Below are 22,172 nucleotides of genomic sequence, written 5' to 3'. Positions count from 1 at the left end.
TGGGAAGTCCATCATATCCCACTTCTCCCGTAAATCAAACTGTCCACTTTTATTTATTTTGATTAAAAAATAAAACTGTCGTTACTTTTCAGAAAAAATAATAATAATAAATATAACTGTTTGACCCTCCAATTCCGCCGACATTATCTCCTTTATTCTTATTTTCTATTGCCCTAACTCTTTTTTTTTTTTTTTTTTTTAATTTCTAAAATTAAAATGACATTTTATCAAATATTATAAGATTAGAACAGTGACTGATGCTAAAATTTGATTTAAATAATTAAGAAAATTAATTAGAACAGTGACTGCAATTAGCTGCTGCTGGAAAACTAACTTAACTGCAGGGTTAAGATGTGAACCTGAGATGGGTTACATGTTAAAATTAAAAGGAAAATAATAATAATAACAACATTTTTTTCCTTCCAAAAAAAGAAAAAAATATATTTATAATCTCTGCTGAACCCTAACGGCCGGAAAGTGGGCTGACGGCGGCCGGATTTTTGCATGGACTCGGCGGCAGGCTGCTCCGCCCTGAAGCCACCAGCCGTTGCACGAAGCTCTCAATTCTCTGGCCGTTACTCTCCGTTAGTAACCGCTTCCCGCCAAACGGCAACGTTTCAACGCATCTTTCGTTTAACACCTCCCCTTCTTTCACCAGGCCGTTTGCCTGCACGTTATTGTTAACGCGTTATGAAAAGAAGAAAATAAATAAATAAAAGATTAAAGAGTATAATTTAATTTGATGATTTTAAAACGAACAAAACACTCGATTTTTGTTTTTGTTTTTTAACTTAAAATAGATTTATTGGACCAAAAATAGAGAAAAGTAAAAAGAAAGCTAACTCCGTTCCTTACTTTGGGGTCTATTTTCTTGAATTTTCTTAGCAACCAAACAAACAAAATCTTTGCTGTCGGAGAAAGTAGAAATTCAGATAATTCAATTATACCTGAATTCTCACATAGTCCGTTCGATTCCAGCAAAAAGCATTCCCAAGCATCTGATCGACGGTGTCGGAGACGCCGTCGAGAACAATGCCGATTACGGCGGAGGTCGAGCACTCGCCGTTACGGCGGACTTTGCCGTTGCAACCGCTTGCTGGTCCGTTACCTAACGACAACACAACCAAATCCTCAACGCCATTGACGGACGGAAAATCGCGCTTGTTGTGAAGTACGTGCGTCACGGCGGCGGCGGTCGGGTTGTTCATCACCAAACCGCCGTCGACGGCGGTGCAAGAGGTCTTTCCGTCTACGGAAGTGAGATGAAACGGCTTAAAAGAACTCGGCGTCGCCGCCGTGGCATGGCAGACCTTCCAGAGATCGAAGTTGAAACTCGCCGATTCAGAAGCATCGGCACGAGAGAAGACGAACGGCGCTGAACTCTTCAAATCAAAACACGGAACCAAAAGCGGCCTACAAGTATCCTTCAGAGTTAAATCCTTACCATTCTCACCTCTAAACAACTCCTTCAACACTCCATCAATAGACCTACCAGAAAACCTCCTCCGTCCGCAAAATCCACTGCCTAATTTCACTTTAAACATCTCCGAATTCCTAAGCGAAATCGCACTCACAGCATCCCTAGCGGAGAACAGAGGACGTCCAGAGCCATCGTCCGCCACAATCATCGATGCGAGAATCGCTCCGACGCCTGTTCCAGCAATGAGGTCAAAGAAATCTGCAATGCGAGCGTGAGGATCGCCAGTCCTGAATCGGATCTGGTCTTCGAGATGAATTAGCGAGGCACCTGCAACGGCAGCAGTGGTTCCGCCGCCGTCGATGCAGAGAATCCGTATCTTTTTGGCGGCATCGCAGTGGTGAGAGAGCCATTGCTGCTCGAGCTTGGTGAAGATCTCCAAGGTTACCTTGCTCAACTCCATAATCAGAAACTAGGATAGAAGGAAATGAAGGCGTTAAGTGAGAAATTGAAGGAAAATAGTGAGAGGAAATGTTGGAATTGAAAGAAATGGTGGATTAAGGTTCAGGATTTGTAGGTGGAAGCCATTAATGGCGGATGGAAGAAAGTTTAGTGAGTTTTTGAGTTACAGAGAGGGGGAAAAAGCCCTAATGGGAAGCGAGAGAGAGAGACGGGATATTCTCGCTTTTATTGCCTATTTATATATATTTAATTTATTTTTTAATTATATATATTATATAATATTAGGATGCAGTGGCTTAAAACGTACTAATCGGCGTGTGTTTTCTTTGAGCTAACACGGCGCCAATCTCGGCTTTTTAGCCGGCTCGGCTTCTTCCTTTTTCTTTTTTTTTTCTTTTAATATATGTAATAATTTTTATTTGAGGAGTAATTTTTAATTAATTGTGTTTTTAGGGTATGATCGACACTTTCCGAAAAATTGATTAGTTTTCTCGCCGAACTCAGTCTAGGGCACGGTTTGCTTTTCTCAGATATATTGACTTCTCCCAGTTAACTTACAGTGTAGTGATATTGTCATTTCGTTTTCTACTATTGACACTCTCGATATCCTATCGTTATCTAATCTGGATGTCTCGAGCCAATTAATATATAGTCATTAACAAATCATTTAAAACTCGAGTGCACTCAACTATTACTTATGTTATTTGTTTATTAGCTCTTTAGGTTTTATTACGCTATAGCGAAAATGCTTAAGCTAGTTGGTACCACACTAGTGTACTCTGAGTTCATAACATTTTTTCGCTACTACTTGCAAGTAAAAATGACATATCATTGAATAATTTAGTCTGATGTAATGAATAAATGACAAAAGTAAGAAAAGAAAGCAAAGGTACAAAACTATATAAATAATTTGATATGTTTCTTTGGAACCAAGCTTGTCATTTTCTTCTTGCTATAAATTTTTTGTTTTGGTAGTTAAAAAGAATAAATTTTATGTCGAAATTGAAAGTCGAGGATTTTAGTGGACGCTGGTGTAATCATAAAAGCATGACTATACTCGGTTTTAATTATTATTTTTAGAACGTAAGTTAGAGAACACAAAAAAGATTTTTAGAGGTATACACGGTTGAGCTGGAAAAATATTTTGAATTAATCCGACATTCATGGTTGACCGGGTTGATAACTTGAGCAACCCAAATAGAGTTTCCAACCCACCAAATCCTCTTGTTTCGGGTTTAGTTGGGTTGGACTGTCAATTTTTTTTTTTTTTTTAATTTTATAATTTAATTATCTAAAAACACGACTTATCTACCATAAATATTACCTTAATAACTAGAATCTCAAATGTGATGTCCCACATTGGTTGGGGAGGAGAACAAACCACCATTTATAAGGGTGTGAAAACCCTCTCCTAACAAACGCGTTTTAAAGCCTTGAGGGGAAGCCTGAAAAGGAAAGCTCGAAAAGGACAATATCTGCTAGCGATGAGCCTGAGTGATTACAAATGGTGTCAGAGCTAGACACCGGACGATGTGTCAGCCTTCTCTCTGTTCCCCGAAGGGGAGTAGACACGAGGCGGTGTGCCCGTAAGAACGTTGGGTCCCAAAGGGGGTGGATTTGGAGGCAGCCTTCTCTCTCTTCCCCGAAGGGGGGTAGACACGAGGTGGTGTGCCAGTAAGAACATTGGGTCCCAAAGGGGGTGGATTTGGAGGCGGAGAAAGAAAAGAGTGTCAGCGAGGACGCTGGGCCCCGAAGGGGGGTGGATTGTGATGTCCTACATTGGCCTTGAGGGGAAGTCCGAAACAGAAAGTCCAAAGAGGACAATATCTGCTAGCCAGGGGAAGCCCGAAAAAGAAAGTCCAAGAGGACAATATCTGCTAGTGGTGGACACGAGGCGATGTGCCCGTAAGGACGTTGGGTCCCAAAGGGGGTGGATTTGGAGGCGGTCCCACATCGATTGGAGAAAGAAAAGAGTGCCAGCGAGGACGCTGGGCCCCGAAGGAGGGTGGATTGTGATGTCCTACATTGGCCTTGAGGGGAAGCCCGAAAAAGAAAGTCCCGCTGGGCCCCGAAGGAGGGTGGATTGTGATGTCCTACATTGGCCTTGAGGGGAAGCCCGAAAAAGAAAGTCCAAAGAAGACAATATCTGCTAGTGGTGGACTTGGATTGTTACATCAAATATCGCGAACCGACCCGCTAAATAATTTTGAAATTAGAGGGCTCAGAATTAGTTAAATTTCTGGTATAAAATTATTAGAAATAAAATAAATAAAATAATAATAATAAAATGGGCATTAATGTCAATGACGCATTGTATTTAATTAAAAAGAAGAACTATGGCTGTAAAATCAGCCTTAAATTTAAGATTTCAATAAGTGAAAAGACCAAAATACCATCACAATAAAGATGGACGAACACAATAAATTTATAATAATTAATGACTTCACTTGTAAAGGCTGAGTAAATAATTGAAAGAGAGAGGAATCGGCTATTAAATTTTAAATACCAAAATAATTAATACGAAAATATAAAATCATTTTATTTATTAATTTATTCACAATATTTATGTCGGTGATCCTAATTTTAACGTATTATTTTATATTTATACAGTCAGCATATAAGAAAATTATTTATGAACATTAAATAACACAGGACACTATTTTAGTAACTCTTTTTTAAAATTTTAATTTAATATATTATTAAATTCTAATTTTTTATTAAAATTTTATTTTTGTATTTAATAAATTATTATTCCAACATAAAATTAAAATTTTATAGACTAATTATGTAATTTATCTATAAAATTATTGTTTAATATTTATTTTATATAAAAAAAATGGATTTTATTTATTTATTTGTGAAAATAACTATCACAATGCCTCCATGATAAATGAGTTTAACCACCAAAATCTCATAAAATATTTTTAATTTCCATATATATATATATATATATATTTATATATTCAATTATTGATTTATTTACCTTTTTTTCCTATCTAACAAAAATGGTAATTTTTACTTCCATATCCCTTTTCATATATTACATATATGTCATTTTTCCATATTTTAAATTTTGAACATTTATGTATAAATATATTCAGTAATGAATTATATATTTATATTATCAATTTAAGCATAGTTCAACTAGTTGATGTATATACCTTAAATTAGGGATAACGTATTTATTGATACTAAAACTTTTAGGTGGTTCTAGGGTTTACATCTAAAGTGGATAATTTCGTATCTTGTGAGGACGTGTTAAGATTCGTTGTCTCTAAAAAATGGTATTAGAATCACGACCTTGACTTAGCCATGTGGGTAGAAGAATCCTTCAGTGTCGACGAAAGAAATTGATGAGTCTAGAAAGAAAAGGCTCGGTATACATCGATTAAACACTGAAGATCACGAGTATATAACTGAGAGACAACTTTGAATACTTCTTGAAGAGTTCGGTGACACAATCAGATCCATAGTTAGCTTAGCTGGCAAATACCAAACAAGGAATGAATTTGGATGGGGAAACCCTACAACTTTCCTTGCTCTTAAATAACAGTTTCCTTGAGCAGCCATAGCTTTTAAGAACATATATAATGCAACTAATTAAATGTGGGAGTCATTACTTTTTCATACCAAAAATAAAAAAATTTAAATATGAAAATTATTTAATTTTTTTTTTATTTTTAAAATATGAAAAATCTTTGAAACTCGGTATATTGTGTTAGAACATCAATCGTAAATCTAAATAATTTGTCTGTGAACGTCAATCATAAGTCTAATCAATTTGTCAACTCGAACAACCCAACCACTCGAAAACAGGGTTCAACCCGACCATATCTTACTTTTAAAAATATTTAACGTTTATAATCGATATTACTGATACACTATGACTTGTAAATATTTGAATTTTATGAGATTTTAATTATTGACTAACATGTATTGTGAATAAACAATATTTTTTAAATACTTAAAAGTAAAAAAAAGAACAACCCGAGTAAAAAAAAGAACAACCCGACAGCTCAACCTAAATCAACCAAAAAAATAGAAGATTGGGTTGTAAACTCTGTTCGAATGGCTCGGATGTGGGCTGAGATGGGATAGGATGTTGGGCCTATGGGCCTATGCACAAGTGGGCTTAGTCTAAGACAAGAACCATTGAATTATGATATATTTTTTATGCTAAATTATATAATTAATTAATTTTTTATTTTTATGTATTATATTGGCACTAACCAATTAAATATTTATTTTTATAAAATAAAATGAATAAATGAGGAGAAAAATAGTGGAATTAGAATTTAGACGTAATTTTAAATTTTGGTGGGGGCAAAATGGCCATTTGAATCATATTATTATTATTATTTATTTAATTTAAAAATGAATATTTTATGGCTACTTGCCCCATCACCCTGTGCCTTTAAATAATAATTTTTATTTTAATATTAATATATGAAGAATATAATGTAAAATAATATCAATAAAATATGTTATTTGAATATGTAATATAGCCCCTATCCCAACTCGTTGTATACCAACATATTAAAATAATAAATTGCCTAAATGCACAATACTTTATTCTTTTATAATTTTTTTATTGCAATATTTTATTTAAATAAAAAATTGTTATTTGAATTTAATAATTATTCAAAAAGATTGACACGTTAACATTTATGGGTTAGTTAATTATCACATGAATATTAAAGAATTCATGTCTTTTTTAATTAATTAAATATAACTATAAATTCTATATTTATTAATTTATATACCCTAAATTTTGTATTAAAATTATTTTTAACTTACCATATCTATTATATAATTATTAACACGATAAGTAATTGAATACACCAATAAACATTTGACACATCAACCTTTGATTAAATTTTAATAAGAGCTGAGCAGTTGAACTTTATCTCCGAGATTAGTGGGGCCCACGTAAAAGAGTAAGATGTCTTTTTCCTTAAACTTCAACGAGAAACTTCGCTCGTAAAATTTATTTTCGAGAGTGATTTATTGTTTTTACGAACGGAGTGTACAAATTAAAATACTCAATAAATGTGTGGTAACAAAAAAGACAAACCTATGGTCTAATTAATAATATTAAAATAATTTATTCTATAGTTTCAATTACTTTAATATTTTTTTAATGAATATTATATGATAATGGTGAATTTGTCTCCATCCACTGATATATAAAATTATTTAAACGTCCTTCTAGTCCTATATATATTAAATAATATGCCAACCAAACTTAGGTCAAAATAAAATAATTGATGATTATATTATTTAAATAATAAACAAAGCAATGACATTTATAAATAATCACGTTTATATGGACTGAAATCTATTATTTAAATATTAAATATGATCAAGATATTTATTTAAAATAATTAGTAATGACTTATTTTATTTTATTTTATAAATAATCACGTTTATATGAATTAAAATTTACTATTAAATCTAATAAAGATGCGTGCAAGTCTCTTTGTTTAGAATAATTAAAAATAATTATATATTTTAATATTTATTTCACTATGGTTTAAATTTTTAAATATTTTATAAAATCTAAATATTATCATTAAATTAGCCTTAAAATTCATTTTTTATGGTAATGATTGGATTTTTTTTTTGTTTTATAAAATAAGATTTAAAATAATAAAAGATAATTAAATAAATTATATTTGAAAATTGGGCAAGTGGGAGAGGGAATGGATTATTTTGTCTAGTGTATTATTATTTATATTAAAAATTATCAAAAAGCCTAATGGATGTTTTTTTTTTCATTTTTTAATTATATATATATATATATATATTATTTATAGAGGAAATATGGTAAGAGAAAAGATAATGTTTTTACTTTTAATAATAACTAATCAATAAAATCATGATTTTTTTAATATTTATATTAAAATAATATTTCTTTGGCCACCATTTTTTATTGCCCAAAAGACAAAAGGAAAAGGATAATATTATTTTAAGATAAATAAATTGTCAAAGCTAATCTTTTAAAGTTATTGATATTTTTTAATATTTTAAATAAATAAATAAATAAATAAATATATATATATATATTATATTTATATACTATGACTTTGTTTTCTCCAAGGCATATTTTATGGCGAACAACTTCTTTTGTTTTTTATTATATATTTTTTATTATATAAGAAAATAGTTGTTCAATTAATCTTGAATTGTTTTATTTATTTTATAATTAATAAATGATTTAAATTAGGAATTTGAATATTTAATATTGGTATCATTCGAGCATATCCCGTATAAATAAATATTGTATTATTTTAATTTAAGGAATATTTATAGTGACGTGGCAAGTCGTATTTGAAGAATATAAATAAGACAAAAGAAATGGAAGGCGGTTGAATTAAATGAATGTGAAATATGAATAAAAAAAGTAGTTTGAGAAAATTAAATAATTATATAAATAATATAAATGTGGGTGCCGATAGAAAAAAAATTAGAATAAAATAAGGATAAAAATAATTTCTTTCTACGCACACACTCCACTCAAGTAGCTTCCATGCTGGCAAAGCGACACGTCGTGATTGACGCCTCGGGTCCCGTCGCTTCTTCCACAGCGATTTTCTCAACACGTCACGCTCAATCTCAACCGTTGGATTGAGATTGACTAACGGAAAGTCAAAACCGATTCACGGAGCCAAATGTTCACGCCCGCGGCGTATGATTACTCTCTAGCATGTGCCCACGTCAGCATTTGAAGGCGCGTGAGTACAGAGGGTGACGGCTCGGTAGGCGACCAACCGGGACCCACGGTTTTAATTTGATTCACCGAGGAGGCAGGTGGTTATGGCTGCCAGTTCAGAGAGCTTTCTTTATTTTATTATTTTTTAATGTTTTAAGATATGCCACGTAGGATTCTCATCGTACGGTTTGGAAGTGGGTTGTATTAATACGATCGATCATATCCGTTTATTTAATGGTTCATCGGTGGTCCCGCTTGCATATAATTAATATTTGTCGAGTGGGGATTTTGAGAATGGAATTGACTGGCTGAATCGGTCAGCTGGGCCCACTTGATTATCTCTGAGTGGCTTGTAAAAAAAGTTGGGCTACGGGCTGCGCCTGTTTCCTAAGATATTTGTTGGGACGGACGGTTGATTTTCAGGTCACGGATGTGATTTAAAAATAAAAAATAAAAAATAAAAAATAATTTTGACGTCAAATTTAATTGGGTCAATTTTATTTATTCGGAATTAAAATTTAATTAGGTCAATTTTAATTGCTGCTTGAAAAAAAATATAATAAGTAGACATTATAATATGATTTACTTTTAAAATAGTAATTGAATAATTTTTAAAATCATAATGTTTAGACTATTGGATTAAATTAATGAAATCAAATCTTAAAATCTATATTTTCTTATTTTTTTAAATATATATAAATATTTTAATTATAGATAGGCACTATGAGTGTTTCATGTGGGGCCAAAAAATTCCCAAATTCCTATATATTCCATTATGAATTATTAATTAATTGGCCATATTTTTTAACCACTAATTAATTCACGTCACAGATTAATTTACTTTCAACACACCATTAAAAATTAATAATTACCTAAATCATCTTAATTAAATAATGTTTATGTACTAAGAAACGAATATTAATTAAATTTTATTATGAAACTTCCGAATTATAAATTTATTTTTCTAATATTTTAATATATATATATATATTATTTTCTTTATCATAAATATATATTTTTTTGGGCTAAAAAATTACCACCTTATGGCACTCATTGTGACATTATGCCAAATCATAGCTTAATAGTATAAAGAACACGTCACCATTACCACTTGAATAATGACATTAAATAATAGTAAATTATTAAAACACTTTTTAAAAGTTATCACATTACCATTTGAATAATTATATTAATAATAGTAAATTATTAGAAATGTTTTTAAAGTTTTAAAATATAAATGGAACTTTTTATAATTTTATATAATGATATAAATAAAATGATTATTATGTTATTTTCATAATTGTATTAATTTAGGCTTAAAAAATATTAAAATTTTAATATAATTTTTTTTTGTAATTATATTAATTAATTTATGAAAGTTTAAAGGGTTGTTTCGATGATTTATAGTCAAAATTAAATATTTGTAGAAATGTTAAATTTTAATTAATTAATTTATTAAAATAGAGTTTTAATTAATGTAAATTGAAAAAAAAGGGAATTGGTGGTCTCATCAACTCAGATCCACGTCAGCAACTGTGGGACCGTTCTCGGACCGAATTTGATAGGGAAGTGAGGAGTGGAGAGATTATCCGGTCACGCATTTTAAGGCGCGTGGCGAGTGGAGTTGGAGGAAAGAAAAAGAAAATTATTTTTCGATTCGGATAACGAAAAAAATCAATAAAATAAAATAAATTTACACGTGGCTTATGTGTGCGAAGTGGCAATATTCCATCGAAAAACGACCTCTTTGCCTTTGGCTTTGCCTTGCTGGCGTTGGCCAATCACAGCCGTTCGATTCATTTTCGATTTCCATGATTTCACTTAGTTAGGCAGCCCCCTCCGTTGAATCTCAGCCGTCCATTTACCAAGCAGGTTTTGCGTGAAAGTGTAAAATTCTCCCAAGCAATTTAAAAATATATATATAATAAATAAAATAAAATAAAATAAAATAAAATAGAAAAGTAAAAGAAAGTGATTAGATTAAAAGCACATAAAAGCACACAAAATAAACACCGAAGAACAGAGAGAAAAGAGGCAGAGGATTTTGCTGTGCGTTTCATCATTCGGGAGTTCGCCGGAGTTTACTCTTAGTTCCCGGCGAGGTGGATTTGATTTTACTTCACGAAGTGAGGGGAATCGTTGATTCATTTCTGCGTGAGAGTTTGAAATTTCATGATTGAGACGCATGATCATGGAGAAAAGCAGAGAAGCGAGGAGTTCGTCTAGTACAGTGGCTGCAAATGGATCCTCACGGCGACGTAGTAGAGCTACGGCCTTCAGAGATTTACCTGGTTTGAACTCCGATTATTTTCGTTTCTCTTGACTTTTTTTTTGGTTGTGTGTGATTTCTTTATTGACGGTTGTTGTTTGTTGCAGAGGAAGGTCAGGTGGAGTTGCAGGAGACGGTGCGGTTAAGGGATAAGGGAGGGAAGAGGGATCGGGATCGAGAGTTTGCGAGTCAGAGAAAGCGGAGTAGGAGAGGGGAAAATAGAGAAGAAGAGGTGGACGAAGAAGGAGGAGATACCAGTGCTGAAGATATTGTTGCTGATGGAGATAGTGATGAGGTTGAAGACGGTGGAGGAGTTTCTCGGATTCTTTCTTCTACTACGGCTTCTTCTGCTTCGAATCAGAACCTGAGGAGAAACTCTCTTCCGCCGAGAGTTGCGAAGCAACAATGGAAGGTTGCTGACGACGCGATGATTGGTGTTCCGGTTCCGAGAAAGGCACGCTCAGGTATAGCATAAAGATAATAAGACGATTGGTTTCTTATGTTTGTATTTTGTTTGGAATCATGCTCTGGTTCATTATGGTGAAGTTTGTTTTTAATTCTTTCTCTACAGCTTCTGTCAAAAGATCACATAATTGCACGGTTTCAGGAAATAGTGGTGTTGGTGGAGCCGGAGAAGACATTGCCGACGACCACAGCAATCGGAATCAGTCCGATTCTCCGGCGAGGTCGTCTGCTGAGGTCGTTTCGCCATCGACCTCCATTATTTCGGCTAAGAAGAAAATGGTTAGTTCATTGCCTTTTCTTTCTCTCTTATTAACATTATTCAATGCATATGTTTTGGAAATTTTGGTGAGAGTTTCGTCATTTTCTTTTCTCGCGAATTTTCAGAAATCAACTGGACCTAAGACTCGATCGATGAAAGCGTCCAAGAATTCTTCTCCCTCTGCGAAGGAGGGGGATATTGAGATTGAGATCGCTGAGGTTCTCTTTGAACTGAAGAAACAATCACAGTGCTCAAGAAAACAAGAAGATCATGTGAATCCATCATCGAACCAAGAAACAGAGAATTCCAGTGTTCTTTGTGACGGTGCCAAATCTTCAGTTACATCTACAACGGCGAACTCTTCACATACTGCCTTCCAGAACTCTATTTCGCTTCAGAAGAATGGTGCCACCTCTGATTTGTTGCTTAATGTTGGTGAGTATTCTAAATCCTTGAGATCAAAGCATATATTTCCGATTGGAACTTCTATGCCTTTCTCTATTCCGATCCTGTACTCATAACGATCAATTTCCATTGTAGCTGTGGAGAAGAACAAAGTGGAGAGTTCGTCTTCTCTGGCTCAGAACGATTCGTCAGAAGCTACAGCTGAAGGAGAATCAGAGCGACCTGCATCTGATTTTAGTATGAATATTGGCTCTCATGAACGTAAAACTGAGGAAAGTAAACCAGCGCAGGAGGTCTGCACTGATGGAGATGAAAATAAGAGGAGCAAGAAAGGGAATGATCCTGAAAATTCGCCACCAACTAATTTGTAAGCGAAATAACATCTTCATATCCATCAATCGTTCCTGAAACAATCAATTTGAATCTAAACTTTGTGTGCATTCTTAGGATTCCAGAGGCTGAGACCCAGAAAGAACAGAAATTCAAAATTGATTTGATGGTCAGAATCTGCAGTTCTAAATTTCATTTTAGATTTCCTCTGAATTTTTAGTGTGAAAGTTCTAAGAACTGCCTTTGTTGAACAGGCTCCTCCGGCTCCAACATCGCCAGAAAGGGATGGGCTGGCCGATATGGTATTGAATGCTAAACCTTTGAATCTGGAAATAGAAATGGTGGATTCGCAGTTTTTGTTTTCTTTTTTGAACTTTTGATTAATGGGTTTTTTTTTTTTTTGCTTTAATAAATCTGGTGTAGGTTGAAAAGGAAGTAGAAGGATTTAAGGAAAAAGAAAAAGTGATCTATGAAGATAAGATGGTGACAAGTGATAAAAAGATTGAATTCCTTAAACTGGATATGGAGAAATCACAATTAGATAGCAATAATAGCATCATAATTCAAGAACAGAGTCACAATCAGCAACCTAATGGAGCCGCCAGCACAGTTGAAAAAAATGGTACCCATCATTTCATCTTGAAATTGTATTCAATATGTTGAACAAAACACAATTATATGGCTAACTGTCCTCTCAACTGTTGTGATGATTGTTCTTTTCCACAGAATCATCCACTTCAGTGCGCTCGCCCATTATTCTGGGTGGCTGGCCAACGACCGAAATTCCTCCTGTCGGGTTAGAAATCACTTCTTTAGAACTTTTTATTGAAAGCAATGGCTTGGTTTATATGTATTTCGTTGTAAGAATTTTCCTGTGCACATTTAAGTGAGATGTGTTCGTTTTTTCCCCATATAATTCGGGTTCAGCTCACATTTCCGGACAGTTCTTCCTTTGGATAGTGTTGACAAATCATCCTCCAAACTACAGGTACTTTTCAGGACTGGTAAAATCTTTGTTCCATCTGTGGATTCATCACTGAATTTGCTATTGTATGTTCAAAACTTGCAGCATCCAAATTTCATCCTGTCACACCCTCGGCCAAAACGGTGCTCGACTCATTATGACATTGCCCGAAACATTTACTTACACCAGCAGTTTACAAAGACGAACTATTTCCACCCAGCTGGGGATGCTTCTGCATCTCTTAAAGAGGCCAAACTCAAAAGCATGTCCTCAAAAGAAGGAATGATTTTGAGTAACCCATTGGGTGCAAATCATTTGGATATGAGCCTAAATTCTGTGCAACAGAGAGAGCAAACTGAAGGTTACTTTTCTGGGAATGTGACTAATGATAAAGGCTCCGAGGCTGCAAATTTTGCTGATATGACTAAAAGCAAGCAGCTTGTATTTCAGCAGGGAGCATCTTTTGGTAACTCAATGGTGGTACGATCTTCTCGACTATTTTCTATTGAGAATTATTGGGAGGGAGTCATGTATTGGCTAATTTAGGAAATGATCATGAGTTTATAAATTAGGAATACATCTCCATTGGTATGAGGTTTTTTGGGGAAGCCCAAATCAAAGCCACGAGAGCTTATGCTCAAAGTGAACAATATCATACGGTTGTGGAGATTCATGATTCCTAACATATTATCAGAGTCATGCCCTTAAATTAGCCAATATTCTTCCTTGAATTTTCTCTCTCCTGTTCTTTGTGTTTGTGCGATCATAACATTTTGTTCACTGAATTCATGTAATCTATTTATTTTTCAATTGGTGGGTCTGTTCATATCAGCGAAAATTTTATTCTCCTTATTTTCTTTCTACTGCAGCCTGGTTCTGGATTCATATTCCCTATTGGTCAGTATCAAGCACCGACAGCTGCCACTGGAAATCAATCTGGGTCCACCAAATCTAGTAAACAATTGACATCACTGTTCAGCAATAATCCAGAAGGTGGAACACTCGTGAGCTTTCCAGCATTACCTGCAGTATCTAGTAACATGAACTATAATCATCCAAATGTGGTTTCGATTGAAGCTCCGTACTTGGCAAAGCTTCAGAACAATGACTATCCATTCACCTTTCCTACTGCTGCAGGAACTACTGCAACATATAGAGCAAACAATGGCCAAACCTTGCCTCTTTTCAATGGTTCTTTCTATCCATCTCAGCTGTTCCATCCATCCCAGATTCAGCCAGCACAAACTCAATCTCATCACCAACCAAGTGGCTCCCATAAACAACCACAAACTCAGCAGCACCAATGGAGTGTGCATGTTCCTGGGAACAATTTAGTGCCATCAAATAGTATGCAAGTAAAGCAGTCGACAGAACAGCATTTGTCACTCTCTAACCAATCTTGCAAGCATGAGAGTGAGGCCAGTGGAGAAGACGCGACATCGTTTTCTGACAAGCGGGCAGCTCCGGTACAGAAAAGTGCTCATGAACAAAACTTCATTTTGCCTGTTCAGGCACTGGGATTCACTTTGATGCCGTCAGCGACATTGAATATTGGCAATGGTGGAAACAGTGGGGACAAGAAACAGTCTCATCCACAGAATTTGAAGAACACTGTTGCCTTGGTTCCTTCCCAGGGACTCACTATGTCCTTTGGTTCGTATAATGGAAATGGTACCCATTCGAACCTCAACTTCACGCCGATAGCGCACAATACAACGGTTTTTCAGAATCTTCCTGATGTACAGAGGGCTGCACCACAAGCTACAAAGCACAAGAATCACCAAAGTTCTGATGGAAGGAATGGATTCGTTCTTTCGGGTAATATCGATAGGAACACTGGGAATTCTTCTGCAAAGCCTTCTGCTACTTCAGGGCAGACTCTGGTTTTTGGTAATTCTGCAAGGACCCTTAACTTCATGACATCTTCTGCCTCTGTAAACTGGCCATCCCCTTCCACCAAATCTTCTGCTTTAACAACAAATCGACCTGCTGGTATCCAACAGCAACAAGCAACGATGTCGTCTCGTATGGCACCTCGTACTAAAGTACCAACTGATAGTAGCTTGCCCTCATCAGCTACAACCAAGTTTTCTTGTAATCCCCCTCCTGGCTTCTCAAAACCATTGATACAATGTGACAAATCAATCCAGTCGAACTCAGGAAGAATGGTGGCCTCTGTCGTCCCTACGACATCCCTCCATCTTTCTTCCTCTACTTCAGTCCATAAGAACTCCAGTCAGCCAAAGGGAAGTACTCTTCAAGGCCAGACCCAGATATCGTTTCGGGGAGATTTCAAGCCATCCTTTACTCAGATGCAACACATTCCTACTAGCAGTCACTCTTCATCTACCAGTGGAAAATTAAGAAACACAAGCAGTAAAACCAGTCCATCAGTTGCTCCCGCGCAACCAAAGCAGGACGAAAGCTCATCGACCGGAGCTGGACAGAAATCATCTCCTGTCTGTGGTAGAAACGTGCCTTCAATCTTGAACACATGCCCCAGTCATCTCTCAGAACTCAAATACTAGACCCTTTTTGTTCCAGCAGTTTTGAAGGATGATCTCAACTCTACAAGTGGTGAGCTCTCACAATACCAGTGGAAATTGAACCTCGTATGTGGTTGGTTTCTAAGGAGCTCCAACCATGATGCTTTTCTAGACTTGCCAAAAGACACGACACACATTCTTGGGGATCGAGTGCTCAAAAAGTTTGCCACCACCAGGACATATTGATGCGGGATTCGCCAGAAGCATGTCGAGGAGCATAACGACAAATGGGCATGGATTTTTGATGAAGAAAATCACGAAACTTTGAAGTTTAGGTGTAGTGACTAGAAGTTGGTTAGTTAGATGATGTATATTGTAAGTCATTGCATATTAGTAGGGCCATTTTTTGGGTTAAATATATATATATATATATTGTTTAGTGATAGAGATAGAGTTGTGAATATGATATTATTATAGTTGAGAAATCTATTCCTTGACTCAGAATTATTGCATTCAACAGGGAAAGAATAGACAAATATCTGAAGGGGAAGGAGAAAAGAAGAAGAAACAATGAAAAGGTGAAACTTTTGCTCTAAGATTCTTATTTTCTGTCAGTTTCAGTAGTGAAAATAATACAGTTTGATGCACTGAGAAAATAAGGAAATTATTATTATTATTATTATTATTTTATAGCATAATAAATGTAGAAAAGTATGAATTTTAAATTTTAAATTTCATTTAATTTAGACAAGAAAAGTAGTGACACTACGTTTATTTCTAGAACCTATTGCTTTTAATTATGCTTTTACAATAATAATAATAATAATAATAATAATTATTATTATTATTATGTCTTTATCCTTTTTATTAAAGTTTACCAAAAGTTGGTGTCTTTTATAAAGAATGACAATAATGGATAATAATAAATGCTATTTGAATGTGTGTTCATTGTATTTTTACAGTTTAGTATGTAATAATTTAATTTTTTTGTACTTTAAAAATTGTAATATTTATTTATTTAGATATAATAATTTTTTTTACAATAGGTAAACAAATAAAGTCTATGGAGATTAAATTATTATAAATCTAAAAAGTAGAATGACTTTAAATTTATATATTAAATTGTTATAAATTTTAAATTACTTAGAAACTAAATTGTTAATTTCTTGGACTATAAGAATTTATTTAATTTTTAATTTTTGTCACATTTAATCAAATGAAAAAAAAAAAAAAATACAAAATGCAATTTGACAAAAATATAAATAATCCAACAATAATTAAAAAAAATTGCACTCCAATGTAAACATCATATATATATATATATATATATATATATATATATTAGTTGTGAAGAATAGAAGTTAAAGCTTGTTTGATGTCTTGTTTGGCTTGTTTATCAAATGGATCTTCACCAATATACAGATCTAAAATGGCTCTGCACAGTAGTTGGCTCTCTATGCTTCCCACTTCCTTCCCATCAACTGCAAAAATTTTAAACATAAATGCACAAAATCATAATAAAAATATTTTATTCTTTAATCCGTTCGAGTCATTCAGGCCTCCGATCTCTTAATCAAGCGAGCTAAGTGTTCATCAGTTGGTTAGCCGATGCATTCAGACATGTTTTTAACAAACCAAAGACATGCGGATAAAGTAACGTTAGGAATCACGACCCTCTATAATGGTATGATATTGTCCACTTTGAGCATAAGCTCTCGTGGCTTTGATTTTGGTTTACCCAAAAGACCTCGTACCAATGGAGATGTATTCCTTGCTTACAGTGTAAGGACCCAGATCTACCGCTAGCAGATATTGCCCTCTTTGGGCTTTCCCTTTCGGGCTTTCCCTTTCGGGCTTCCTCTCAAGGCTTTAAAACGCGTCTGCTAGAGGAAGGTTTCCACACCCGTATAAAGAGTGGTTTGTTCTCCTCCCCAACCAATTTGAGACATCACAATCCACCCTCCTTCTGGGCCCAGCGTCCTCGCCGGCCCTCCTTTCTTTAATTGATGTGGGACCGCCACCAAATCCACCGGGAAGGTTTCCACACCCTTATAAAGGGTGGTTTGTTCTCCTCCCCAACCAATGTGGGACATCACATATAAACTCATGATCATCCTCTTAATTAGTCAATGTGGGACTACTCCTTTCAAGTAATTCTTCGTGGGATGTAATTTACCGTTTAGAAGCCTCTATTCCTTTCTCCACTACCTTCTCTTTCACCACAAATAATGTATAGAACAATTCATCATTGCAATAATAAGAATCGAAATCTCACTGATTGTGCGGAGGACATGGCCTCGTTCTTTGGAGAGATCGATCACGGACCCTCGAGGTATTTTGTACTCGTCTTTGAATTGGGAAGTGAATCTGCAAAGAAGCACGGTTTAAGGATCAAGAGTAGGGTATACAGTGTGTGCCTTTTACATATATTACACTAAGATCATGACTCACTTGTGAAGCAATTCTTTGTTGTCTGAACCCCCGAACTTCTCGAGTCGACTTCCAACCGATTCTTCAAAAGCACTTCGAACGGATCGGATGCTCAGTCTTCCGTAGACTATTTGAAGTCTAACAGTCATGCATATATCAGCTTCCATGATATCTTTATCAAAGTTCTTTTCTTGTAGTTCAGAGACACTGAGTTTTCCATACTTCTCACTCAATGATTCTTTTATGTCATTGTTATCGGCATAAACACCTACACCCAATCATTTGAGTAGCTTAACATGGAAACATTTTCAATATCACAAAGATAGAAAACATATTGACCCTTCCATCTCGGATTTCAAAATATAACCGTGAGATTCTACATCAGTTGGGGAAGAGAACGAAGCATTCTTTATGAAGGTGTGGAAACCTCTCCCTATTACACGCGTTTTAAAAACCTAGAGGGAAAGCCCGAAAGGGAAAGCCTAAAGAGGACAATATTTGTTAGTGGTGAGCTTGAATCATTACAAATGGTGTCAGAACCGGACACCGAGCGGTGTGCCAGCGAGGACGCTGGGCGCTGAAGGCGGGTGGATTGTGAGATCCCATATTGGTTGGAGAGGGGAACAAAACATTCTTTATAAGAGTGTGGAAACCTCTCCCTGGTGGACACGTTTTAAAAACCTTGAGGGGAAGCCCGAAAGAGAAAGCCCAAAGAGGACAATATTTGTTAGCGGTGGGCTTGAGCCATTACAAATGGTGTCAGAGCCAGACATCGGGTGGTGTGCCAGCGAGGACGCCGGGCCCCAAAGGGGGATGAATTGTGAGATCCCACATCGGTTGGAAAGAGGAACGAAACATTCTTTATAAGTGTATGAAAACTTCTCCTTAGTAGACGCGTTCTAAAAACCTTGAGGGGAAGTTCGAAAGGGAAAGCTTAAAGAGGACAATATCTGCTAGCAGAGTTTATCTTTTTAACAAAGATTGTAACTCATGAACTAGGGCGAATCTCAACCACCCACTATTTCCATCTTCAACCCAATGGAAGTTCATTCCATTGTTTTTGCCAAACTATGTCTTAAAATGAACGAACTCCTGGGTAGATTTGGGGCAGAGCTAGAAGTATAAGATGTTGAGAATGCTATAATTCATTAAAAGTGAAGGTTAGCATAAACTTGAAGTCTAGGCTGAGTTCATTTCTGATATCAATTGGAAGCACAAATGACTCCCCTTGAGTTAGAAGCAATCAATCTACAGCTTATCATCATAGTCATCAAGAAGATGATCTGATTGAACTGGAACTTATCATGTTCCACTCACTTTTGTTTCCTTTTTTGAAACATTCTATCTGTTTTCTTTTGTTCTTCGCTTTGTTTGATCTTTTCTTGAGAATTATTGAAGATGCTACACAACTTTCAAATTCAAATCATGACTTCAAGTGGGAAATAACATCAAACTTTGGATGGGCCATCCAGTGCCATTATTAAGAACAGATCTTAACAGTCTCCCAAAGCCCTAGATCATTACTAATCAATACTATTTACAATCTTCCTGATACTGAAAATCCAATACGATTCACAAATGTCGATCTCTTCATTCAATCAGCATAAATTCAACATTCAATCAAAATTTATAAAGCTCGCTTAAAAGTGGAAATGTGGAATGATTAACATACCATATGCATACACATTGATATTCTTCACTCCCAAAATCGCCTTTCTCCGCAACCCAATTCCGAGAAGCTGCTGAGAGTCTCCGATTACTGACGGAAATGACATTCCAGTTTTGGAGTCAACAACTGAAGAGGTGGTTGAATTGTCCGCCAGAGATAGAGAAGCCCATAGGGGCGATGAATGACTTCGGAAGAGCGAATTTAATGCACTTTCGAGAAATGGGGATTGTTGGTTCGTCGAGTTTATAGTTACAGCGACGAATCCGGCTGCTGCCGCAGCGCCGCCGGCCGCGACGACGGCGTAGGAGGGGCGGAGAAAGCCATGGCGTGGAAGCTTTGGCGGCTGAGGAAACGAGAATGGAAATCGGAGAGAGACCATTTTCTTTTTGGCGGCCTGATAGACAACAATGTCTTTTTAGCAAGGAAAAAAATAAAATAAATGAAATTAAAAAAATGCGTTAATTACATATTTTCTCAAGCTCGTATAATTTTAGAATTTTCAGAATTGAAAAGATTTTTAATTTTGTGTTTCAATATTTTTAAAAATTTATGAACCTTATTAGTCTCAAAAATTAAAAAATTTTAAATCCTTATTTGACAGATAATTCAATTTTTTCTAATCACTTAAACCGATATGAAATTAAAAGTTTATTAGACAATTTTCAAAATCTATGAAAAAATCTATAAAAAGTTTTAAAATTTTCTATTAAACACCATTTTTAAAATTTCCATAACCGGATTTAATGTGTATTTTCTGACAAGACCCACATTTAACTGGGCTGGCCCATTATGGAGAATCAATGGCCTGATGAAATATGGGCTGGCCCATTTTGGAGAATCAATGGCCTTATGAAATATGGGCTGGCCCATTTTGGAGAATCAATGGCCTTATGGAATATGGGCTGGCCCATTTCGGAGAATCAATGGCCTTATGGAATATGGGCTGGCCCATTTTGGAGAATCTATGGCCTTATGGAATATGGACTGGCCCATTTTGGAGAATCTATGGCCTTATGAAATATGGGCTGGCCCATTTTGGAGAATCAATGACCTTATGGAATATGGGCTGGCCCATTTCGGAGAATCAATGGCCTTATGGAATATGGGCTGGCCCATTTTGGAGAATCTATGGCCTTATGGAATATGGACTGGCCCATTTTGGAGAATCTATGGCCTTATGGAATATGGGCTGGCCCATTTTGGAGAATCTATGGCCTTATGGAATATGGACTGGCCCATTTTGGAGAATCTATGGCCTTATGAAATATGGGCTGGCCCATTATGGAGAATCAATGGCCTGATGAAATATGGGCTGGCCCATTTTGGAGAATCAATGGGCTGGCCCATTATGGAGAATCAATGGCCTGATGAAATATGGGCTGGCCCATTTTGGAGAATCAATGGCCTTATGGAATATGGGCTGGCCCATTTCGGAGAATCAATGGCCTTATGGAATATGGGCTGGCCCATTTTGGAGAATCTATGGCCTTATGGAATATGGGCTGGCCCATTTTGGAGAATCTATGGCCTTATGAAATATGGGCTGGCCCATTTTGTAGAATCAATGGCCTTATGAAATATGGGCTGGCCCATTTTGGAGAATTAATGGCCTTATGAAATATGGGCCGGCTCATTTTGGAGAATCAGCAACATCTGAGGATATTAAACACCTTCTATCTTGTGAAAAAATAGCATTCCGACGACATAGGAACGAAACGAAATTTAACATTTTCAAGTTTATCTATATTGCAAGAAAAGGTTTTAGACAATTTGAGTTCAGAAACATATTTAGGATACACATACATGACACAACCTGTTTTCAAGATGACTTTGACTATCTCCAACTTATGAGCACTTGATGTTTCTTCTTCGTCAAAACTCCATTTATATGTAGTTAATCGTATTCGAGCTCGTCGGGAGTCACTGGCCTTTTAAGTGGGATGATGGACTTCTTATTGACGTCCCGTGATAATGCTTTCCTCATATCTGAATATAAACCGGAATAGGGTTAATTAAGAGATTACGTAATAACTTTTCGTTTGTTCTTTTAGGTAGGGTGGACTCACCTAATCCATCTTCCTCCCCTGAATAATAACGTAGCACACGCCGATAGATGACGTAGTCGAGCTGGTTGAAGAGGGAAAACAACATTAAACATGTCAAGGTAAGTATCACCTTGCTCAATATAAAGATCTAAAAACCATTTCAACAGTGAAATAATTACGAAATTTAATGTAGAAAAGCTACTGAAACATATGACCATATTATCCAAAGCCAAAAGCTTAAGGCCGGGGGGGGGGGGGG

At 35.6% G+C, this 22,172-nt stretch overlaps 4 protein-coding genes across 8 annotated transcripts in view; 1 reads left to right on the top strand and 3 right to left on the bottom strand.

Moving 5' to 3' along the window:
* Positions 1 to 316: 316 nt before the first annotated feature.
* LOC111460631 (probable inactive patatin-like protein 9) lies at positions 317 to 2,086 on the bottom strand. The gene is made up of 2 exons (XM_023103838.1): positions 948 to 2,086; positions 317 to 667 (listed from the first exon to the last, which is right to left on the bottom strand). The coding sequence occupies exons 1-2, from the start codon at positions 1,878 to 1,880 to the stop codon at positions 464 to 466; spliced, it is 1,137 nt and encodes a 378-aa protein (XP_022959606.1). The 5' UTR covers positions 1,881 to 2,086; the 3' UTR covers positions 317 to 463.
* An 8,485-nt stretch (positions 2,087 to 10,571) lies between these two features.
* LOC111460808 (protein TIME FOR COFFEE-like) lies at positions 10,572 to 16,286 on the top strand. 5 transcript variants are annotated; one of them, XM_023104112.1, is made up of 13 exons: positions 10,572 to 10,882; positions 10,968 to 11,324; positions 11,432 to 11,604; positions 11,710 to 12,019; positions 12,125 to 12,356; positions 12,437 to 12,488; positions 12,574 to 12,621; positions 12,743 to 12,941; positions 13,046 to 13,115; positions 13,241 to 13,307; positions 13,389 to 13,763; positions 14,153 to 14,276; positions 14,421 to 16,286. In XM_023104112.1, the coding sequence occupies exons 1-13, from the start codon at positions 10,777 to 10,779 to the stop codon at positions 15,809 to 15,811; spliced, it is 3,504 nt and encodes a 1,167-aa protein (XP_022959880.1). In that variant the 5' UTR covers positions 10,572 to 10,776; the 3' UTR covers positions 15,812 to 16,286. The 5 variants fall into 5 exon arrangements, with proteins under 5 accessions (XP_022959880.1, XP_022959879.1, XP_022959878.1 ...); XM_023104111.1 differs by having other exon boundaries at positions 11,468 to 11,604; positions 14,153 to 16,286; XM_023104110.1 differs by having other exon boundaries at positions 13,247 to 13,307; positions 14,153 to 16,286.
* Positions 16,287 to 17,093: 807 nt separating this feature from the next.
* Positions 17,094 to 20,280, bottom strand: LOC111460966 (fatty-acid-binding protein 1-like). The gene is made up of 4 exons (XM_023104359.1): positions 19,872 to 20,280; positions 18,221 to 18,467; positions 18,045 to 18,136; positions 17,094 to 17,250 (listed from the first exon to the last, which is right to left on the bottom strand). The coding sequence occupies exons 1-4, from the start codon at positions 20,245 to 20,247 to the stop codon at positions 17,111 to 17,113; spliced, it is 855 nt and encodes a 284-aa protein (XP_022960127.1). The 5' UTR covers positions 20,248 to 20,280; the 3' UTR covers positions 17,094 to 17,110.
* A 1,301-nt stretch (positions 20,281 to 21,581) lies between these two features.
* LOC111460592 (N-terminal acetyltransferase B complex catalytic subunit NAA20-like) overlaps positions 21,582 to 22,172 on the bottom strand; it is a 4,143-nt gene continuing 3,552 nt past the window's right edge. The window contains exons 5-6 of the mRNA XM_023103788.1: positions 21,935 to 21,995; positions 21,582 to 21,854 (exon numbers count right to left, since the gene is read on the bottom strand). Coding sequence (XP_022959556.1) covers positions 21,763 to 21,854; positions 21,935 to 21,995 — 153 coding nt within the window. The 3' untranslated portion in view covers positions 21,582 to 21,762. The remainder of the gene's footprint in view (positions 21,855 to 21,934; positions 21,996 to 22,172) is intronic.

Source organism: Cucurbita moschata, unplaced genomic scaffold, assembly GCF_002738365.1.
Source record: "Cucurbita moschata cultivar Rifu unplaced genomic scaffold, Cmos_1.0 Cmo_Scf00024, whole genome shotgun sequence".
Classification (NCBI taxonomy): Eukaryota; Viridiplantae; Streptophyta; class Magnoliopsida; order Cucurbitales; family Cucurbitaceae; genus Cucurbita; species Cucurbita moschata.
The sequence above is the reverse complement of the archived record's forward strand: the minus strand, read 5'-3'. Positions and strand labels throughout refer to the sequence as shown.